At 32.6% G+C, this 23,880-nt stretch overlaps 1 protein-coding gene across 4 annotated transcripts in view; it reads left to right on the top strand.

Moving 5' to 3' along the window:
* Positions 1–23,880, top strand: part of EPHA5 (EPH receptor A5) — a 350,421-nt gene that overhangs the window by 296,194 nt on the left and 30,347 nt on the right. For 2 of the 4 annotated variants that reach the window (XM_063108760.1, XM_063108759.1), the window contains exons 9-12: positions 5,961–6,026; positions 14,481–14,548; positions 15,862–15,987; positions 16,700–16,885. In XM_063108760.1, coding sequence (XP_062964830.1) covers positions 5,961–6,026; positions 14,481–14,548; positions 15,862–15,987; positions 16,700–16,885 — 446 coding nt within the window. The remainder of the gene's footprint in view (positions 1–5,960; positions 6,027–14,480; positions 14,549–15,861; positions 15,988–16,699; positions 16,886–23,880) is intronic. The other 2 variants (XM_063108762.1, XM_063108761.1) reach the window with 1 other exon arrangement.

Below are 23,880 nucleotides of genomic sequence, written 5' to 3'. Positions count from 1 at the left end.
TTGAAACTGCAAGGCTTTGGAAAACCAGGCCTTGTGAAGTACATTTGTTCTATGCACACTTCACACTTGGTAATAAGCAGTGAGTCAAGGAGGAAAAAAAATAGGTTCATAAAACAGTGTTCCTCGTGGAAATTTTTTAAATTTTCAGTGGGGGGCAGGAGGAGATGAAGGTGGGGGATCAGGTGGAACGAAAGGAGCTGGAAGTTGAGGAAGGAGAAAGTGAGCTTCCAGGACTGTGTGAGACAGTAATTGGTACCACACCTAAACTTTACAGCCTGTTAGCAGTAATCCTGGGAAAGCTGTTTGCCCTTTTTGTGTCCCAGGATTGTCAGCTCTAAGATGAATATTATAATAGGGCATTTGAGGCTTGAAAAAGGAAACACAAGGAAAAAGCAAGATATGAGAGCGTGGGTCTTAAAACTTGATTAGGTAAAAATACAAGATCCACTGATGTCTCAAAACCAATATGTCAGAAATTGTCAGGACAATTTTGGGTACAGGGTCCTAGAGAGTACTGTGGAGACATCATTAATCATTGGTGAGGAATAATATTCTATATGGTAAGAAGGAAGTGGAAAACTGGAAAGAAGGTAAAATTACCAACTATAACTATGTACTATCCCAATTTGACTAGACTAGTGCTTGGTGATACTAATTTGATTGCACATATAAATCCTAGTATATGTTGTAGTTGTGGCATTCCCCTATAAGATACTCAAAAGCATTAAAAAAAAAACAATAAACAACAACAAAAAAAGTTATTTTCAACCAGTTAGTATTACTTTCTCTTGTAAGGTGAAATAATTTTATACCTTTGTGTAAGAAGTATGGTGAATGAAGAGTAGATTTTGGCACCATATATATGGTAATTATGCTTTTATTCCTTTCTCAGTTTTTACAAAATATTTCTATAGAGTTCTAGCCTTGTTTCATCAAGAAACAGTTCTAAATCTTAGAAGAGCAGCAGTGAATTAAGACAGATACAAAAGATATTTATCTTAGTCTGTTTGGGTTGCTATAACAAAATGCCGTAGACTGGATGGCTTATAAACAATATAAATTTTTTTTCACAGTTCTGGAGGATAGGAAGTCCAAGATCAAGGTGCTGGCTTATTTGTTTCCTGGTGAGGGCTCTCTTCCTGGCTTGCAGATGGCTGCCTTCTTGCTTTGTTCTCATATGGAAGAGGGGGCAAGAGAGCTCTCTCAAGTTTGTTTATATGGCCACTCATCTCATTCATGAGGTCTCTACCCTCATGACTTAATCATTTCCCAAGGCCATGCCTCCTAATAGCATCACCTTGGAAGTTAGGATTTCAACATGTGAATTTGGGAGGACATATTCAGTGCTTTGTAGTATTGCATCATGAGATATGTTGAGAAATGTATAAAACTATTAACGTTGTCAGTGTTAATTATGAGCAAACAATTTTCCCAGGTTTTTATGTTGCAAATATTAGTTATACATCTAAATTCTTTTTATCTTAAAACTGTAGGATGTGAATAACATTATATTGCAAGAAGCATCATAACTGGAATTGTTTAAATTATATGTTTAATTTACTTAAAATTATGAAGTAAAATAACCAAAAATAAAATCAGAGTAAACTAAAAGTTTTCTCATAAGGCTAGTTAATGTGACATTCCAACACAGTAGCCCAGAGGTTTTAGTATACTTTTATGCCATCATTTTACTTCTCATTGCACTGATTTTTACCTAATTTTTAAAAGGTCAATATTATATTATATTTGTTGTTACATAGACTCCACAAATATATTTTTATTTACTGAAAAAAATTTTATTAATCATTTAGTTTCTTTAAAATCTACGTCCAGCCTCATATATATTATTCGTACCTCATTCTTTACCCAAAGGCTATGTTATTATAATAATATAAGTTTAAAACTTTTGAACTGCTGATTCTGAGCCCGGGACAGTACAGAGAGCTTTGCATGTATTATCAAACCCACCTTCAAAGTAACCCTATGTGATATAGTTTTTATTATTAGCTCATTTTCACCAGACTAGTTTACTCAAAGCTATACCTTTTGCAACGAATATATCTAGGACTGGTAATAGTTTGACTACCAATGACATTATCTTAACCATTTTGCAACACAATGGTGTCAAAGTATGAGACATTTTTATTGCTCTTTGATAGGTTTTGGAGTACTGGTTTCTGAAGGATTGGTGGCACTTTTCAGTGTCATTTACGTCTTATAAGGGCACTAGCTCCGTCCTGTTTTCCGTAGCACTGAGTGCCATCATTTGATGTTGTTTTAATTTAAAATGGGTAAATGAAGCCTTTCTGTTTTCTTCCTTTTTATTTTATTTTACAAGTAAAGCAAAAATATTTTCCATCTAATTAAAGTACTTCTGTGAAAGTACTCTTCCTGCCTTTCTCTCATGCATCTATTGACATCTTAGTGTTTTCCTTATCTGCTTGTGATCTCTTGTTTAAAAAATTAGCTCACCATTTATCCAAAGCTGCAGTCATGCTTCTCTGATCTAGTGTCTTTGAGAATTTCTTCCCTAGAGGTATAATCACCTTGCTTCCATAGGAGGGAGGTTATCTTACTTACATTGACACACTTCGTACATATATTGATCAACTCTGTGTAAGGCCTGGCTAAAGTAATTTTAAATCTTATTTGTGTCTGGAAAGCTTCTGTTATCATATTTTAATCTTCTAAAGGATAAATCAAAATTTCTTGTTAAAATAAAGACCAAGAGTTTTTTTACTATAATCTTGAAAGGTCTAAACTATTTTAAACTTAGGTAATAATGATCTTGTTATAGCTGCATGCAGTTGCTTACAGAATTCCAGGTGCTAAAAACTGATGGGAGTGCAGGTGTACCCTGTGTTGAAGCAAATCTCACAGAAATTAGATTGGTTGCTATTTCTAGCACATTTTGGTTTCTATTTCTAAATTACCTCTGAGGCTTGGAAGCACTTTCAACCTGTTCTTATCTGAGTATTTATTGATTAAGGAAAGAATATATTTTTGATACCTTCTTGTGCCAAGGTGTTACTAAGACAGTATTCTCAGAGTTTATTTTTAAAGGGTTATTTGAAGGTTATTATTCATAGAAAAGAAATTTCCATTTTAAGTTTCTTAATAACATGTTAATGTACAGTATACTCTACTCACTAAATCCTTAGAAAATGTATTTTGTGGAAACAATTTTTTTAATTACATTGGCCATTCTGTATTTATATTCATTGATCTAAATATATTAGTAATTTAGTTATATTCTAAGTGGAAATATTTAGTACTGTAATATATGGATCATGAAAACATATTAATTCCTCTGAGATAATGAGAATCTTCTCTAGCACGTTGATTATGATACTACTAAGAATAATAGATACCTTTTTGCTCCCAAAATGTATGATGTGCCAGACACTGATCAAAGTGATATATATATTCTCTCACTTTATTTTCACAAAACGTATGAGAAAAGATGCATTATCATCACTATTTTGTACTTGTCAAGCAGACACAAAAAGGTTAACTAAGTTCCCTAAGGTAATTCATTTATGCCATCTCATAAGTCAAAGAAAGTATCAGTACAAAATCTATAACAATAATAAAAAATAGAAATATAAGTATTTGATTTTACATGGTTTCAAGTTTTTGATTAAAAAATTTTGAAACAGTAAAGTAGAATCCTAATGATAGGTAAGGTGATTTAGATTCTTCAGGACTGAAATTTGTGGACTTGGTGTTACAGTGAATTGCATGTTAGTGTATGTGTTTGTATGTGTGTATATACTAAATCATAAGACACGAAGCTTATTATATATTTTTTAAATTAAGAGAACTTTATAAGATGTTCTCATTATATTTACAATAATTAGTGTGCTCGTTGAGTGTTAGAACACTGACTAAATATTAAACAATCCCAAATCCTATTAAGTAATATTCCATCACAGTGGAGTTATTTCTTTCTTAAGAATGATTCTATATAAGTTTATATACTGTGCACACTCTTTCAACTAGAAGGACATTTGTACTTCATTAGGAGATGGCATTATTTTTTTTCTCACTAAAAAAACAGTTGGATACACCTGTGAATAATTTAAAATGATTTATTGAGTAGGAACGGTGCTGTTTGAAATTAACACATGCAGTATATTCAAACTTTCTATAATTGTATATCTCAGTAAATCCAGTTAATACCAATAATAGTAAAATATTGACTACTTACAAGTAATTCATTATGATTAAACTTTGAAGAAAAAAAAGAAAGACCAAAGAATCATCCTCCTCTCAAGAAACTGACAGTCTAAAAATGGAGGAGGAAAAACTTTCTTTAAAGGGTCAGATAGTAAATGGTTTAGGATTTGCAGGCCATACATTTTCTATCACTACTACTCAGCTCTGCCATAGCAACACTAAAAACACCATAAACAACAAGTAATGAGGTAGATGTGTTCCAATAAAACTGTATTTACAAAAACAAGTGGTGGATTAGATTTGGCCCATGGGCTATAGTTCGCCGACCACTAAACTGAGTGCTGAGACAAGGCAGAAGCAGTAGAAAATTAACCTACAAAATATTTTAGTAATTGTTTAAGACATTAGTGAAATAAATGTAATTATAAAGAAATTATCAAGATCTGTGAAAATATTTTACAGATGTTTTACCTACTCTTAATAGAATTTTAATATTTTGATTTACTGTAGGTCTGACTTCCAGTACCTCTACAGTGAAAATAATTATTTGGCATATTCTTTAAAATATATTGTAATAAATAGACAAATTGGAAATAAATGTCATAGTAGCCATTTTTGTTTATTAGGAGTCCATTTTAGTGACAGCCAACATCTCAGATACTTAGAAGTATTAAAAATTAAGTCACGAGTGCTACAAAGAAAATACACAGAAAAGTGTCTCTTTTCTTTTCAAAAAGATCCATTGGGATTTTATTTGGAAATACTTGTCTCTCTTTGCTAGTATTTGTAAATTTACTGGATGTTTATATTTTATTTTTCTTCTTTGTTTTATATGAAGTAGAGTACATACATTTCAAGGAAATAAGTTCAAAATAGACAGATTTTAAGCCAAAGCCTAGACCTGCTGGTATATGGTATCATTACTGAGCTCACATTACAGTTCTCTTGAAATCACTATAAATGCTATTCATTTTTTTAAAAAAAAAGCACTAAATAACTTCTATGCTATATTCTGCCATCAGTGTGCATGGTTTCTATCAATAAAGTGCATTTTATAAAACAACTTACATTGTATTTTCTGGATTTTTTACTATAAATATGTGGATTTTTTTTTTTTAAATCTTGAGTGTTGCAGTATCCAGAAAAGTGCATGTATTATATATAGTTTGCTTTTTTTAATATGGCAATAGCTCTGAAAATATGTATTTGGAGAATGCATTTTTTTAAATCTGAAAATGTAAATTTAAACTGGTAGCCTTCTATAAATGACTAGAGAAGTCACATAAGCATAACATTTTCAATAGGCTATGATAAGTAATAATACCTCCAGCATAAGTGAATCAAATAAGCAAGATCTTATTCTCTCTCCGAATTTGTAGGCTAGATGCAAAACATGTTCTTAAAGGGCTATTTAGAATATCTTCCAAATGTAAATTTTGAGGGAATTTCTGAGGAAAGAAATAATTAAATGGGCTTACATCTTTATTTGTATGTCTGTATTAATTGCATACAATTAATTCAAATACATTGACATTATATTTCCTACTGAATAATCATTGTAAGTAAAATAAAAATAACTGTATAGTACAACTCTATTGCTTAAAACCATAAAATGCTTCTTAATTTAAAAGGCATTGTGGAAGAAATTTAATTGTATGCATTTAGGGATTTTCTGTTTTGAAAAGCAAAGCAGACACGTGAGTAACTTCATAGTGTCTTTATGCTATATTTGAGGGAGTGGGATCTCTTCCTTATCTTGGGCTCTCTTGTTTGCTTTTCAGTTGCTGCGAATGTGGCTGTGGGAGGGCTTCTTCCCTGTGCGCTGTTGCCCATCCAAGCCTAATATGGTTAGTGTTTCTTCCCGCTTTCACTCCTATGTGATGTCCACCTCTATGTATTGCCGTCAGCATTCCTTTTCTTTCTCCATTTGTGTACATTTTAACAGTACACCGCTTACACCTTAACAGTGAGAAGAGTAGAATGAAACTAGTTCCCAAAGGTGCATCCTAGCAAGTGATTTCACAATGGACTATTTCAAATAAAATATCGTGCATATAGCACATCATCTCTATGTCAAGCATTAATACTTCTCTTTTGAGGCTTTCACTGTGGTTCTGATTTAAACTAGGGAGATGTAAGATTGTGGCATCTGTTCTACATTTAACATGTCGCTGTTTTTGTTGTTCCATTAAGTAAAAACCATATCACGCATGAAAGTAGAATGCTACTTCTGTCAAGGTTAAATCACCTCTTCTGTCTCCCGTAACCATGGAATGGCCATAATGTAACTGAGATCTTCTATTGTCATAATCATTGTGGACACATGTGGAATGCAAAACAAAACCACATGTCATTTTCAAGTGGTTTACCTAGTAAATTATTTTAGTTATTAGTAATGATATTCATACTTTGATACCAGTGAGGTTTAAAAAAAAATGCACGTTTTTGAAATCAGCATCCAAATGGGCTAGTCTTTATTTATAAATGCAAATCCTAAATATTCTTTTGAGTTATTACTTTAGGCTAGACTATAAAGCCAGAGAACGCTCTTCACAGACTTAGAGGGACTACTGAAATACTCCGAATAATTCCTTTCTAGATAAAAGAGTCTAAATTCTTGCATATTGTATTGAGCTGTCATTTTTAGACAAAATTTGCCAAGAAAAGATATTCTAAAATGTATTTTAGAGTATATAGGGTTTTCTAGGGACATTTTAAGTTGTTATTTTTATTCTTTAAGTATAAATTAATATTTTTTTATTAAAAACGTGTATGAATGAGTGTTCACACACATGCAAATGTGCAAAATGATGGAATGGATACCAATGATCTGAGAACAAGAGAGAATAAACACATGCTTATGAAATTCGGTGACCTTTTTCTCAATCTCTTGAAAGTTCTGTAGTTTGAAAAAGTTTTGAAGTTAATATGAAAGTACGGAATTGTTCCAAGTTATTTAACTTACACAGGAAATTCTTATGAGCATTGGACTTTAGTGATACACCAAATAAAAACTGAAATCTGGCAATGGCTAATATATAAATTAAATGGATTTACACTGTGATTTTTTTTTTTTTTATCATGCTGTTAAAAACAAAAATGGTCACAGATTTGCCTATTCTATTTCAGTCTCAAGTGTAGTTGTTGCAAGAGATAAATTATCACTGAAGCAGAATAGGCAGAATTAAATCTTAGGGGGGAAAAGCGATTATTATCTATATCTACCTTGAGCTAAATCTCAAAGATACTTCAATGGTAGTGTAAACATTTATGAGTCTATGACTTATAAAGTATTAGTAAAGACTAGCTAAATTGAAATGATCGATTTTTAAAAATAGTATCTTTTTCTGCTGTATAGATGGCTTCAGGAGGTTTGTAAAATAAAGACAAGAAGAAAAACAGGAAGGCAGAACTCTTCCTTCACAAAGCACACCAGGAAACAGAAGATAAAAACTTTTTTTCTGATATCTTCTTCAAATACTGTTAGGAATTCTGGAGGCATGAATGTGTTTGTGTATGTTCATGTATATTTGTCTCTGTGTGTATGCATATATGTGTGTTGTGCAAAAAAAAAAAAAAAAAAAAAAAAAAAAAGATTTAGCCACAAATGTGCTTAGGTACTCAATAAAATGCTAAAGTCCTCATGGAAATAGTTATGGAACAGCCAGAAAAAAATTTTGAATGCATTCTTATTAAAACAAAATAAAGCAAAAGAAACTTTAATTGAGCGTATATAAATTATACTATAAGAAAGTAGTCCAAAATTATTACTGGGCAAGAATGAAAGCTAAAAATGTTTGTATTGCTGCATTTTAAGAACTTCCATTTTACAATTTCAAGTCACCGTAAGGTTTCAGTTAAGGATGGCATTTGTTTAGATTAAAGCATTGGGGAGAAAGCAACCTTAGATAATGAAAATAAAGGACTGATAAAAATTATTTTTCTGGTAGAGTCAATAAAATACTAAGAAGTCTGAAATATTGTCACCTAATTGTGTATGTATAATCGTATCAGCATTTGTCAATTACCACGGAAATAATTTTCAAAGGACACCCTGTCATCCTCATTTGTGAATGGATATGTTTGCAATTATGGAGCAGAGATTTGGAGACATTTTAGATCTTGGAATCTCATTGTTTTTCTTTTCTTGAAAGATCATTTATGATATATGTGTGGTTGGTTTTGGCCTCAGTATAATATGATGCATATACATTAAAATTGCCCATTGTAAGTGCATTGGCTTTTAGAAATACCTTGAGATACCTTGTAGAAATCTAGGGTTCGAAGAGCATGATTTTAAAACCATTGATCTAGATCCTTGGTTCTGCAATTAAGCTACATTAAAGCTTCGGCAAGGCTCTGAGCTTCTGATTTTTACACTGTCATATTCCCCTCCATGAAACCACAATCCATTATTTTTCAAATGCATAATGTGCCATTTATAAAATGAAATTTGTAATTACATCTTTGATCCTTTAATCTCAAATTATTTTTCATCACTATAGTTGCCTGCTTTGTTGTGACATGCATGAACATAATGTCACTCTTCCAAATATTTTCCCTACTTTGATTGAAATCTACCCAGTGTTCAAAGCTATTTCTGTAAGATTTCTGAATGAAATTTCGATATCTATATTTTAAGCACCCTATCCCCAAGACTGCACCAATATTTAGCACAGATGTATTTAATCAGTGGCCTTTGCCTTTATGTAATCACAACTAGCTTGAAACTCTAACCATTGTTTGAGTTCTCAAAAAAAAAAAAAAGAGAAAAGCTATTTTTACAAACAACCAGTTGAATTGGTTGTTTTAATGTAAATAAGATATTAATGTGTGTAATTTCTAAAATAATTCTGCCATTTATTCCTGAATATTCACTTATGTTTATAACAGAAACCAATATATATTTACAACATAATATTTATTGTAAGTCAATCTGAAATATCACATATTCCCAAGTAGCCATATTTTGCATTTCTTAAATTTACACATATGTCAGATTATTTTCTTTATTCATTAGTCTTCATGCTTTTCGGTGTTTTCATGTCATTTACTACAATTCTGAGGGGTTCAAGTAGCAAGGGAAAGTTTTTCACTATGTTGAAAATGGGGAAGTTAAATTCTTATTTTGTTCATTTACATATTCTGTGATCTTTAGAAAATCAACCTCATTTTTTAAAGAAATACATTTGCTTATTTTTAAAATGTTTTAAATCAGAGATGAATTCTAGTTCATCTCATCATGACGATATTCAAATCTATCATAATGTAGAGATTAAAAACAAAAACAAAACAAAACGATTTCTTTGGCCAAAGGATCGTAAAATAAGAAGCAATTTAGCTTCTCACATGCCATTAATCATACAGTGATTAGTATCTTTGATTGAATGTGAAGTGGTAACATAGAAGGTTATGCCCTCATTGTGTGTGGCATCATCATCACATCGTTGCCATATCCAAGGAGAGTGTGCCTTTTGAGTATAATTCTCTAGAGAAGTTTATATGAGAATTTTCAGTAATTAATAATAAATTAGTTGCATTTTTTTTGGTCTAATTTAAATCTAACTATGGAGAACTCAAAATCCCAGTGTCCTGGTATTAACAGGATAAGATAATATATGGATGAGAGCCATAAGGTCCTGCTATTAAAAATCCCATGCCCATTTTACTGCATATTTACTCACATTTTTATTGAAGAATGCTATCTCGTAAAACAAAATTTTATCTATTTCCAGTATTTCTGAAATATATCAATAAACTGATGCTTATATGCTTCTTTATTTTATGAGGTTGAGTTGGCTGAGCTTTTATTAAAACTACCTTTGTTTAGTTGGAGAGAATCCTGAAGTGAAAAAGTCATAGTATTTTCCAAAAAGCTGTAACTTATTCTTTTCAAGATTTCAGCAATAAAATTCTGTAAATATATTATGCAATGGTTGAGATCACTGTTATGTCAAAACAAGGGAGTATGCATATATGAAGAGATGTGGTTTTAAATGTGGTAAATTATGAGTTTTTATTTTTTATGAGCAAAACATGTAAATGCTGTTGTTTGCTGTAATTTGTTACTTTTTGAGAGTTTTTTCGTTAAAGCATAAGAAAAGCATTTCTTAATCCATCTGGAAAATAGAGGAACAATGCAGTTGTGTCCATTTCTGAGCTGGACACTGCATATGCTCACTCTTTTTAAGAAATCAAAATGCAAACCCACTCCATCCACCACTGCGTCCCACCCCACCTTGTTTAGATTAAGATGAAAAAAGTACTCTGTGTTTATTTCTGTATTCTAAGGCAATGGAAAAATTTGATTGAGAGGAGGCTTTGTTGAGTAAGGATTTACACTCTCTCTTTGCTATTTTATTCACTCATCTTTCTTCATTGTCCACAGCAGTGTCAATTAGTAAATTACCGCTTTTGTGCATTGCTTGGTATTCTGGAGAGCTTGACATACATATCCCAAATTATTATCAAATCCAAAATTTATATCCAAGAACTAAATTATTCACTGGCACTTTCATTCATACATAAAGATTACTGCTTACTATTTCAAGTATTATGGAAATTTGAAATATCCAAATTTAAATGTTATGACTGAGGCCATGTTTTTAAGATCAGCATTAATATTATCAGGGGTATGTTACCCACCTACATAGGATAGGCATCGGAGTAAGTGGATTAATTCCTAAATTACCCATAAGGTCATTGCTATATTTATGTATCCAGCATCTCTCTAGGACTTTGTAATAAATATTAATTAATGAGTATGAGTTATGTCTACATACAATATAATCTTCATGGCCATCTCTATTACTAAAAAATAAAACCACATTGTTTTCTAGAAGTACATGAATGTAAATGATTAGAAGATGATTCCTCTAAATACAAACATCACAGAGTGCACACAGATATTGATATTCAAGTCTGTACCCCACAAATATGTATAATCAACTATGATGCTATAAAAAAAACACTACAGATGTTTTTAGTATAATAATTTCAAAGTCATTGAAGTTGTAGTATGAAGCAAAATCTTTTCCGTTCCTGAAAAAAAAGAAAATGTTTCCAGAAGGTTGGAGGCATAGTTTATGTACAGAGTGACATATTTATTGACTGTTTGTCTGATTGGTTAAAATTATGCATCTGGAGCAGGTACAGAGATGATACTGAGTGAATAGGCTTCCTGCAATGCTTTGTTAGTGAGGCTGAACCACTGCTTGAGTGCCAGTCTCTGCCAGCTGCCTTTTACTTGCTGTGTCTTGTTGAGGCTTATTTTAATGATGCTTTTGGGGGTTCCAGAACTTAATTTTATATGTTAATGTGACATGTGGCCGTATATGTTATAGACCTCCAGAGATGCCAATAGTAAAAAATATCTCCTTTCTATTACCCTCCTGACTCTCACCCCAGGTAATAAAAATGTTAACCGCTCCTCACCAAGGATATTCCCAAATCATTTTTTAGATGAGAGACAAAGTTTTATTTCCATTTCCATATGATGAATTTGCATGCAATTTAAATATCCATGAGGCTTACTTAATGATAAAGGCTACTTGAGGATACAATTTTAAAAGGTTATTATTTATTTATTTTTGAAGGTGGAAGAGTTGAAGATGGAATGTTTGTTTTCTAATGTTAACTGTGAGAATGTGTATACCTTTTAAGTCTCCTCAGAATTCCCTTAACGAAGTTTATTTTGTCAGTATTATCTAATTAATGTAAATCTCAGGATAATTTTACACAATTGTATTTAGAACATTGTTAAAAAGAAATACCAATAGCTGTTCTCTCCAGAGGCACATGCATTAAAGACTGAAAAGAATAATGTAATATCTAGCAAAATTATAAACAATGTTTTAAAATAACTTAAATCTTAGTTACCATAGACCAAATACAGTTTCAATATGATTTCACGTATTTGTTTTTTCTCTCCATTTCACTATGGTGAGGTGATTCAAGATGTCTTAAGGGCTCTTGAATAACAAATGCACTAAGTGTTATGAATAAAGTTTGAAAAGCGACCAGATCCCCATTGTGTATTTTTTCTCACCCAAGAACACTATTATTAAGTTATTAGTTCAAGTCTACTCAAAAATTAGCTAGCTGAACTTTACTAATAAATTACCAATTCCTTAACTTGACAAAGGTAATTGTGTTTTTTCAAAAAATGCCATAAGGATGGGTTGTGTTGACTATTTTTTGTAATATATATGTAATTACACACTAGGCAATGACATAGAATAAAATAAGTTTTATTTTTATATCCAAATACATAAATGTTTTTAAAATATCCTGGGATATTTAACCAAGGAATAATATCTGTTAGTACATATCTGTCGAACACTTCATTTATATCATGAGGTATTTTTCAACCAACTTTGTTATGAAAAGATTTTGTCAGGCTACCATTTTGGCTGTATTCTCTTAATGCAGAAATAAATGGAAATTTTGTTTTTAATACACTGAATTTTGTGGCAGGAGCTTATGAATAGCAAAATCACTTCCTTAGAGTTTCAGTAAAAATCATGTAAATATTTTCATTTTAGCCAGTTGTTTAATGTTATTTGGTTAATCATGTACCACATCAACTCAGTATTCACCAGCATATTTCCTCTCCAAACACCTGTCATTGTGTAGACACAATCAAAATATCATCCACTCATTCATTTATTCATTCATCAATGTGACAAATATTTTTATTGCCAACTCTGAGTCAGGTACAAGGTCACTGCAAGGTTTTATAGATGAATACTGCTTGCTGCCAGTCAAGAAGCTGACCAGTGATAAGGGAGCCAGAAACCATGCTCAGATGACGATGCTGCACTGCAGAGTAGACATCAATCAGGAGAGGGGTATAGAAAACCATTGCATAGAGGGGGATAGATTGCATTAAGTTGGAATATCAGTGTAAGAAATGTGATAAAAGACAAAAATTGAACTAAACTTTGATCATTGGAAATTGTTAGGAACGAACCAATATGTGCAAATGTATGGAAGCATGGAGAAATATCTTAAAGATTTTAGAAAAAGGTTCAAAATGAACAGTTGGAGATAATGCAGGAAATATGTGTTAGGGCTATGCTTAGGAATCTTTACCTTATTATTTTACTAAACATTTTCAGTAGACATCTAACACAATAGAAAAGTATCATATATATAGTAATGTCTAGTATAGTTTAGGAAAAGAGTTATAGAATGGAGGAGCAATGTTTTAGAAGCACTTACAGTAATTCATATGAAAAATAACAAGGACTTAATTGAGGAAATGGTAGAGCTAATGAAAAGGAAGAGAAGGATCATAAGATATTTACCTTATATAATACTTGGGATATGGCAACTCATTTGTCTTAAAGGACACAAGAATAAAGCTTTGATCTTAAGGGACCAAGACCGTGGCAGTGTTATTAACAGGAAAAGAAGGCAGCAGATCATGGTTGAAAGAAGAAAAGAGAAGTACATTGATTTCTTTTTCAGGTCTTTTGAGTTTGAATGCCAGTGGAATATCCCTATGAAATAAATCCATCAGGATAAGAATATACTCTCAAAATATATCACACCAGAGGGATAGATATATTAATTCAACTGATGGAAATGGATGGATTAAGAGGAGAGAACCATAAAAGTTCAGGCAGAGAATCTATGGAAATGTCCATAAATAAATGTAGAGAGGAGCAAAAAGCATCGTCATTAGGGATTGCCGTCCATCAACAATGATTAAAAACCAAGATAAAGTCATTGGATTTAGAGATTAAGATGTCATTTGTGAATCGTAGAAGTACAGATTTTTGTCAGTAATAAGAGTAGTTTGCAAGGACGAGAAAAACGGAAGAGACTAAGGTTTGGGGACTGAAGCTGAGACATGTTGCAGGTTGTGGTAAATTTCATGGTGAGAAAACAAAAAACAAAAATTAAAAAATAATAATGTAAGGTGTTGAAGGTGGGAAACTGTTGGATCAAAAGCACCTTTTGAGCAATTCATCTTGAAAGAGGCTGTGGCCTGTGAGCTGGCAAAAATAGTAAAAGAGGAAGGGAACAGAAAAATGTCTGATGAAGTGAAGTTAAAAAGTAAGCTTGGATGGCTTCAGACTTCTCAGTGAAATCTAGGCAAGATAATTTGCTAAGAGTAAGGAATACTGGCTGAGAAAATAGGTTTCATCCAAAAGGAGGATTGGTGTTATTTCATGTTACTAGTATGAAAATCAGTTTAGGGTTGCAATAATGTTAATTACGTTTCATGCTTCTGGGCTTGTCGTGATTGATTCACCACTTTCAGATGTGGCTAATTGTAGCTCACTTTGTTCCAGGAGGTGTGGCTACAGCAAAGCAAAACAAGATCCAGAAGAGGAAAAGATGCATTTTCATAATGGGCACAGTAAGCAAATTGTAAAAAATAAAAACAAAACAAAATAAGGGAGACTTTATTGTCATTTTGATGTCTTTTTAGGTTAGGGGATTTATAACTGAGCACAAATATTGTGTTAAAAAAAAAAGTTAGTGTTCTGTTAACATTCTCGTAAAGCATGTGGGCTTGAGCCTTGTTCACTGGCTCTAGGCAACAGCTGGATGGTTTATTCAATTCTTAAAAGAATCTTTTCATTATAATCATTAAAATAAAAAAGGTTTTGCTTAATATAAACAGCTATTATATTTTAAATCAAATTTTGTGGCTAATTCTAATTCTGAGCAATATAATGAGTAGAAATCTTCTATTAAGTAACACCACCAGGTTAAATGATTAAAATTTTTCCATTTTCTTCCTCCTTCTAGCATTATAGCAGGAATTTCCCTGAACAGATCTTGTAGCAATAAACTTGGTTCAAATGACTTGAAAAAAACTACGTCTTTAAGAAATACAGAAAATCAAGTTTTAACGATGAGCTTAAAAATTAGCCTAAATGAATTCTAATCATGGTATTTTAATATTTTCATTTTTCCGTAATAGTACAGTGTGAATTGATCTGCCAGAAAGAGTTCCTTTTGTTTTTGTTACTCTGCCATGACCATAAAAGCCAAAATCATTAAAGCCATAACTTATGCTGCAAATCCTTAAGTCCATTTTCTAGTCCTATCTTATTTAATATCACTGCCCTCAAAAAAACATTATGAGTATGGTATTGGTAGACTTTAAAGGTGATAAAACTGAGATTCATAGAACTTAAGAGTCTTGTATAGTCACGCAGTGAGAGAGATAGAGTAAGAAGTGGAAATTCTTTTTTTAAATTTTGACTTCTATGTCAGCCTTATTGCACTATATCACCAGAAAAGTTCTTTTAAATTATTTTCTGTAAAATCAAAATTAGTACTTTGTGATGATATTCCTAAGTGAAACATAGAATAACAAACAGCAAATTAACCATGAACGTTTCATTGCCCAGTTTAGTAAACAAAATTTTCTTAATTTGCCTCAGAGACCTATTCTCTGAATATTATCATTGAGAGATGATATATTTACTCAGATATGTTATCACATATACATTTCTTGTGCATGCCAACAATCCATATTTTTAAAGTGATAAATGTGATATTGCTGTGCAGATGACTCTCATCACTCAGGAGAGGGCCTACCTTGCAGCTCAGGTACTTCTAGGAACCAGAGTTTTAAACCATACTAGTATGTTAATAAGGTTTATAATTTTGCCCACTCATCGTGACTGCTTTTATTTTAATGCCCATTTATTTCTACAGTTAAACTGCCAGGTGTAAGAACTTACGTTGATCCACATACCTATGAGGATCCCAATCAAGCTGTCCATGAATTTGCCAAGGAAATAGAAGCTTCGTGTATCACCATTGAAAGAGTTATTGGAGCAGGTATGACAATGTGTTTAACTCTGACTTTTAACTTTTTGTGTGTTATAGCATAATACCTCAGTGTCCTGAATTAATACGGAAAGTTTTTAATCTTTCATAATTGGCATGATTCCAAAGTCGTGTGTAATTGATCATATTTTAATGCAAGCTTATATGTAGCTCACGCTTAAACCAGCAAATATTTGATTTATGAAATAGAAAAATAAAGCAACAAAAATATTTTTTCAAATAGATATTTCATCACCTACTATTATATATATGTATGTGTGCGTATATGTAATAAATTTTTAATCCCCCCAAATATTTACATAATTCAATTCATCTCTGGCCTAAAATTGTTCCTTTTTGCCCAACTATAACCTTTTCTTCCTTTCTCATTAATAGTACTATTGGAGTAGAAAGAGAAGGAAGAAAGTGATTTTTAGTCACTTGCTTTTAATTTCTTTCTGATATTTCCATTAAGGGTTTTGTAAGTGAGATGCATGAAGCTAATAACCCCTGAAATGTTTCATGATTAACTGGAGATGATTTTACCAACATATTATTTATTTCTTTTAAAATTTATAATCAAATTTGGACTTCCCATTTTGACTTTTTTTGTCTGTCTTAATATTCTAAGAGTGTGTTAGAGTATTATTAGAGTCAGAATTTCTCTATGAATTTGTGCATTTTTTCAAATGAGTTTGTGCCTTTTTTCCATCTTTATCACAAGGTGAATTTGGTGAAGTTTGTAGTGGACGTTTGAAACTGCCAGGAAAAAGAGAATTGCCTGTGGCTATCAAAACCCTTAAAGTAGGCTATACTGAAAAGCAACGAAGAGACTTCCTAGGTGAAGCAAGTATCATGGGGCAGTTTGATCATCCTAACATCATCCATTTAGAAGGTGTTGTGACCAAAAGTAAGTACATGGCAAATTATGCCTGTGTTGTAAGCATGTCATGAACATCTTTCTGAATAAGTGTTAATTCTAGATTAGAGAGAAACTAACCACGGTTGTGATGCATTAAATACTCTAAGTTTAATAATTTTTGTTCGGTATTTTGGTAGATTTTTGTCAAAGCTGATTTTCAATGTACCTGAATTTTTATTTATTTATTTTTTTCAAAATATATTTATTAACCTATTTACTACAAACTCAGAGCCAGAGAAAATGTGTCCAGATAAAAGAAGCAATAAAAGTATAAACATTTTTTTCTCCTACTGGTTCTTTTACTTTTTATCCTTATGAAATATCAAGTTCAAAGTTTTGACTGAGACATTGAAATTTAACATTTAATAGGATTATTACACACACAGGTGCCCTGTCACCTTTTAAGCCTTTCTTTGTGGCCATATGCATTTCTTTTAATCATTTTTTTTCCCATTAAGATTTCTTAACAGTTCTAGGGAAAGCAACAGCCTCAGAAGACTGGAAAACCAGTGAGACTTATTTTTTGTTGTTCTTAAAACAAATCTAGTTTTTACTCAGAATATTACATCTCTTTTAGATTTTTGTGTGTCTTGTGTGGTGAGCCTCCCAATAAAAAGGATTTCAAATCATTTTTTAGTCACTCAAGAAATTATGTGGCACGTAAGTGAGGTCTTTATTTTCTTTTAGCCCATTTTTTTCTTCACCATTCCTACATGTTCTGGTTCCTTCTTTATCCCTTACATCCTGCATACACCACTTACTAAAACTGTCTAAAAACTTTGGCAGGGATCATTCTCTAGACTTTCATTAAAGCCTTTGTTCATCTTCCAGTTTCTATTAATCAATTTTTAAATTATGTATGCTAAATGTGTGTACAAGCAATGTGTCTTCAGTAAATGCTCTTAACCTACTAAGCAATTTCAATCGACTGGATATCTATTTATGCCAATTTTTAAATATGGAAAACAAAACAAATCAGCAAGAACAACAAAACTTTTTCACAATAAAGAGGGACAAAAGAAACAAAACAAAAATACTTACATAGTGCATAGCAACTTAATTCCCGACTTATGATCCATTCACAATAGGTCACAGATGAGAGTGCAGAAACCCTTCACAAGTCCTAGGAAAAGACCACAACAAAATATATCATGTGGATAACTGAAATTTTGAATCAGCTCTTATTTCTGAGAGATTGTTTTTCTCCATAACTCAAAGAGATGCACACGCCAGCAAGGACGGTCATAGAGGAAAGTAGCGAAGGAGTAAAATAACCTGCAGACATGTGGGTTTCTACAGAACTTAGATGTGTTTCTTCCTCTCGTTGAGTACATCCTCATATGTTATTTGTCTTTTGATGGCTACCCAGAGAGGGCATTGCTAAAGCAAAAAGGCATTCTGAGGTCTCATCAGAAAAAATAAGTTGCTAAAGAAAAGTGAAAATCAGGGACAACAGAGAGGCAGGTAAATGGTAAAGAAAAACCATTTTTTGAAAGGAATAAAAACATAGAAATGTTTTACAACAATTGTATCTTGTGATGAATGTGTGGGAATATTTGAAATAAATATGATAGGAAGAATACAGCCACAGGTACAATAAAATAAAATCAGAATTTGAATGACTATATTCTATCTGAGGAGAAGGACTTTGAAAGGACACCAGTGACAGCATGTAGGGCTACATAGATACTGTAGGAACGTGAATCATAACAACAAAGATTCAGTAATGATTTCCTATGCAGGAATGGTATTATCTAATATAAAACATAGTTTTTAATGACAGTACTAGTAATAATAGCAAATGTCTGATAAATTTCATGTATTTATCTCATCCTTCACATGGCTGACATTTTTAACCCCCTAGGAATAAATTCTCACTGTGATTTCTCATTACCCAGGGTAAATAATAAAGCGCTGTAAGCTGCCAGTCTGCCTTCTGTAATAAGTTAATATGTAATGTTTATAACAGTGTCAGATCACTATTACTATCATGGGGGACAGTATTGCATACTGGTCAGGAACAGCAGCTATTGATCTAGTCACCTGATTTGAATTTTGATTCTGCTATAAAGTACTGTGTGGCTTTACACAACTTAATTAAACTTAGTTGAAACTTAGTTTCCTCATCAATGGTATAGGGTCAGAATACCTCATAATATTATTATGAAAATGACATGAATTAATACAGGTAAAATTTAGAATGGGCATGGCACAATACTTAATAAATATATAGTTATTACTTTTCTTTTTATCTCTCTTCCTATGCTCTTTACTCCTCCATATCCATTTTATTCTTAGTCCATTTTATCATCCCTCATAGTATGCCCTGCCTGCATTGTCTCTTTCTCTGAAACTTACACCCCCACATTCACTACCTTTTCAATTCCTTCAAAACCCTATTCAAATTCCTTCTACTCCTTGAAACAATCTCTCATCATTTTGCCCTGAAGTAATCTCTTCTTCTTTTGATCACGGTGCCTATGTAAGAATTTTTGCAACAGTCAATAATGTTAATTCATTTGGTCTAAAAATCTTATTCAACTCTTCCACTTAATTTTGTCTCTTTTGCATTTATTTTTCAGCATCATAGCTAAAAAATGTATGTATGCTCCTTAAAGAAACACCATGTCCTAAATACCTGTGTAAACCTAGCATATCTAAACCTATACCAATCCATGGGCACCATACTTAAACACTTTGAGTCTCAATGTCATATTACAAATGGGAAATAATATCTACCTTAAAAGATTTTCAGGCAAATTAAATTTATATATATATATATACACACACACACACACACATATATATGTATTGTGTGAATTTGTGCATACAAGTGCACATGTGTCTGTGTGTGTGTGTGTGAACAAAATTTTAGATACTGGTGTTAGTGAATAAGTATTTAATCTGTTTAAATGAGTGGACAACACTCAAAATTATTAGAACTAATATTCACCTACATTTATAGACCCTTGGTTTATTACAGAGCTTGTTTCATTGTAAATGCATCCTGACTGAGATAAAGTAAGACAACTTCCTATACTAACACAACTATATCTCTCGTATGTTTAGTATGTATTTGAAACTTTATTTTTAGAAGTTTGTGTCAGTATCAACAAATGATCATATCTAGATCATTTTTAGACTAAATTCTAGCCTGAAAAATGGTACTGCAGTTGGGAAAACATGTTTAAATTTCCAGTCTCTTAATCAAATATTCTGTTTGATGTTGCGGCCCATCTCTAGGCTACTCATATAAGGAATGCAAAATGTAAATACTTACAATATGTATTTTTACTTTTTGTTCTATGTGAATTTTAACTATATTTCCCCTTTATAAATGTAGTTCTTGATGTTCAACTTAGTAAGACTTCAACTTGTTTTTAATTTACCATGTTGCAACTCACTTTATTTGTGTCCTTAATTTCATGCTCTCTGATCTGATGCTAATTTATTCAACAATTATTCTCAACCTGCAGCATACAGATAATGAGACATAAGTGCAACTAAATCTTGTGATTTTTCTGATTGAAGCTGAGGTGGGTATTCTGAAATGGCTGTCCTCTGGGTGGTGTCATCATGAGCTTTCATCTTTCCTCTGCCACTTTCTCATGTGCTAGAAGCTTGGGCTCCCATTCAGGTTCCTTCTGTGATTTGCTGTCAAACAAGACATACATTACACACACACACACACACACACACACACACACGAGAAGTTTCATGACAAATGACGTAAAAAACCCACAGGTCCTGGCTTAATTGACTCATTTGCAATGCAAGGCACTTTAGTGTAATAGACACAGTGCCAGCGTTTACTATGTAATGAGATTCAGGAAAAACATAAAAAGGAGGAAAAAAGTTATAGTTTTCCCATTGCAGAATCTTTAGTCTTTTAAGATTGATTTCTTTTCCCACCAGTGGAAAATTATTATGCAAACTGACTAAAGGAGTATTCCCATAGAGTGTTAGAATTATTTGTAGTTTTATTTCTTAATCTAGAATCACGTACAAATAAGCTTAGCTCTCCTGTAAAATTAATAAATTTAAACAAAATATTAGAGAAATGTTATAGGAATCTCCCTCTCTTTTTCTTTCTTTGTCCAAGGAGATGGCACATTCAATGATAATTGACTACCTAAATTATCAGACAATTTTGACTTATATATATTTATAATTATCTTTCGTATATATTATTTCATTTTATCTTATAAGGTCATTTCCTTTATACAGACCCTTATTAAATATTAACAAGGGCTATCCCAACAGTCTTCAAACTGGTCTTCCCATTGGCATATTCTCACCTTAGTCCACTCCATACTCAGATTTTACTAAATCACTGCTTTCCTGTCATGCTTCATCACCACACAAGCAAACAAATTTACAAAAAGGCATATGCTTTGATACTTAATTTGATATAATTCTGACATATCTCCATATTCTACTATTTCTTTTCCAGAAAACTCTGTCTCGTTCTTGTTCTGCCCCTTCGAGATACTTCCACTCAGCCCTAGAATGTCCTCCCCACTTTCTACTTGACCTTAAAATTCAATTCAAATGTGACTTTCTCCATGAGATCAATGTCATTCATCTTAATTTTTCCTTAAGTACTGAGTGTCTGCCTGGCATAGAGTTGGCACTCAATAATGCTGATAGCTGAGTAAAAGTGTGCTTCCCAGTTCTACACTAGAATGCAAGCTTCAAAGTACGGAGGTTTTTGGTTTGCTCACTTGTGTATTCTCAGATCAGTGCTCAGCATCTGTAGCTCTTCATATAATTATTGTAGCTCTTCATATAATTAATGAATGAATGAATCCCAGCCAGAGGCAATCTTTATAAATGCCAGTAGCATTTCTATGCATTTTGTCATATTATACGTTATATCATAGTTATATCTGATATTAATCTCTTTGTAAATTCCCACCTTCATGTTCCAGATTTTTTTTCTTGTTTCATTGTGTTCTCTAATTGAGTCTCCTTTCTTCTCTTTGAGTTTTCTTAAGATCATTGTTCAGAATTCATTTTCAGACATTTCAAGGATTTCCTGTTCTATGGGTCTAGAACTCGAGCATTACTGTACTCCTTCAGTGGTGTCATATCTTCTTGTTTGTTTGTAGTTACAGTATTTTTTTGTTGATGTTTGGTCATCTGGTAGAGGACTTGCTTCTTCTATTACTCTGGGGTTGACTATGAGAATAAAGATTTCTTCCTCTATTTGCAGGCTCTACTGGTGACTCTTCTTATATCAATGTAGTTGAGTGAATGACAGATTGCCTGTACAGTGGCCCTGGCTGCTACTGTGATAGTGAACTATCCTTGCGGTGACAGTAGGTGTGGTGGTGGCTATATTACACCACATTGGCTCCTGTTCCAGCTTTCCATGGCCATAGACTGAGTCCCTGGTGCCACATGGGTCTTGGCCCACCTTGGCAGCTGCTGGGCCTGTAGGTACTTCTCTTCCCTTTGGGGCCTTAGACTGAGCCCCTGATGCTGTGCAGGTCTTGGCTCACCTTGGCTGCTGCTGGGCCTGTGCATATCCTAGTTATATCTACACATGTTTTGTCACACTTACTACACGATGACCTCCTTGAAACTGACATGGGCTTATAAGCCCCTTTGTGTTTATCGCAGGGCCAGATACACTAGGTAACTAAAAAGAAAACATGAGTGAAATTCAATGAGTGAATGAATAAATTGCAGTTATGTAAATATTTTGAACTAGTTAGAATGATATAGTTTATGTTTTAATTTAAAAACTATTCTATAAAACCATGGGCTTTTAAGGAAAAAAAAAATTCATAGGAAAAAAATTGCCTGAGAATCTTTTCACAAGATCTTGCATATATATATTACTACTAATACTATAATATATTACTACTAATCACTAACATTGTTTTAAGAATTTGTTAAGCTTAGTGCTCTCTATACATTATCTCCTTTAATCTGCACAATAATGCTATAGACACTAGTATTTGTTCTTATTTTAGAGATGGGAAAAATCAACTTTAAAGAGGTTAGATAACTTCTCCTATATCATAAAACTTGGATGAGATAATGCCAGATTTTAAGAGTTCTGACTTCAAAACCCAAGTTTCTAAACAATGTATATAAGTAACCTCATATTTTGTCATTCTGTACACACTTGACAAGTAACATTCATTTATTCAAAAATATTAATCGATCACTTAATACATATCTATTCTTACTAATCAGTAGGCATACAACAGAGATTAAACAGACTGATACTGCCTTTATAGAGTTTGCCTTTGGGTAGAACAGAAATTAAATGAACAAATACCCTTGTATGTTAAATAGAGTAAATCGATCTGGGTGAGGGGATTAGGAATTTCTTCTGCTGAGGGTTGGTGGTTTCTATTTTATTTAGGTAGTGTTTGAATAAAATGAAGGGGTGAGCCTTACAGATATCTGGGAGCAAAGTGTTACAGGAAGAGGGACTAGCAAAGCTCTAATCAAACTTGCCTGGAATGTTCAAGAAACAACAAAAAGGCAAGTGCTGCTGCAATGAAATGAGTTGAGAGGAATCTGGTAAGAGTTTAGACTAAAGATGTAGTAGGAGGATAGATGGTATAAGAACTCTTTGGTCCTGTGATGACCACCTTTTAATCTGATCTTTGAAGACTTTAGAGCCAAAATGTGATATAATCTGATTTATACATCAACAGGATCAGTCAGGCTGCTGGGTTGAGAATAGAAGGTAGGAGGCAGTGTTTACACAGGGAGGCCGTGAGGAAGCTACTGATATTATTCATACATCATTTGTGGATTAGCTCAGGGCAGTGATCCAACATGATGGGGAGTAGTGGCTGGATTCTGTAGCTATTTTGAAGGCAATCACAGGATTCAAATGGATTGGATGTAGAGTATAAGAAAAAGAGAGGAGTCAATGATAATTATGAATCCTTTGTCCTGAGTACCTCAAAGAAAGAAGTTGCCATTTATGGAGAAGAGTTTGGAAGGAGCAAGATTAT

This window comes from Cynocephalus volans, chromosome 9 (genome assembly GCF_027409185.1).
Source record: "Cynocephalus volans isolate mCynVol1 chromosome 9, mCynVol1.pri, whole genome shotgun sequence".
Lineage (NCBI taxonomy): Eukaryota > Metazoa > Chordata > Mammalia > Dermoptera > Cynocephalidae > Cynocephalus > Cynocephalus volans.
Note: the sequence above shows the minus strand (reverse complement) of the source record. Positions and strands in the feature narration are given on the sequence as shown.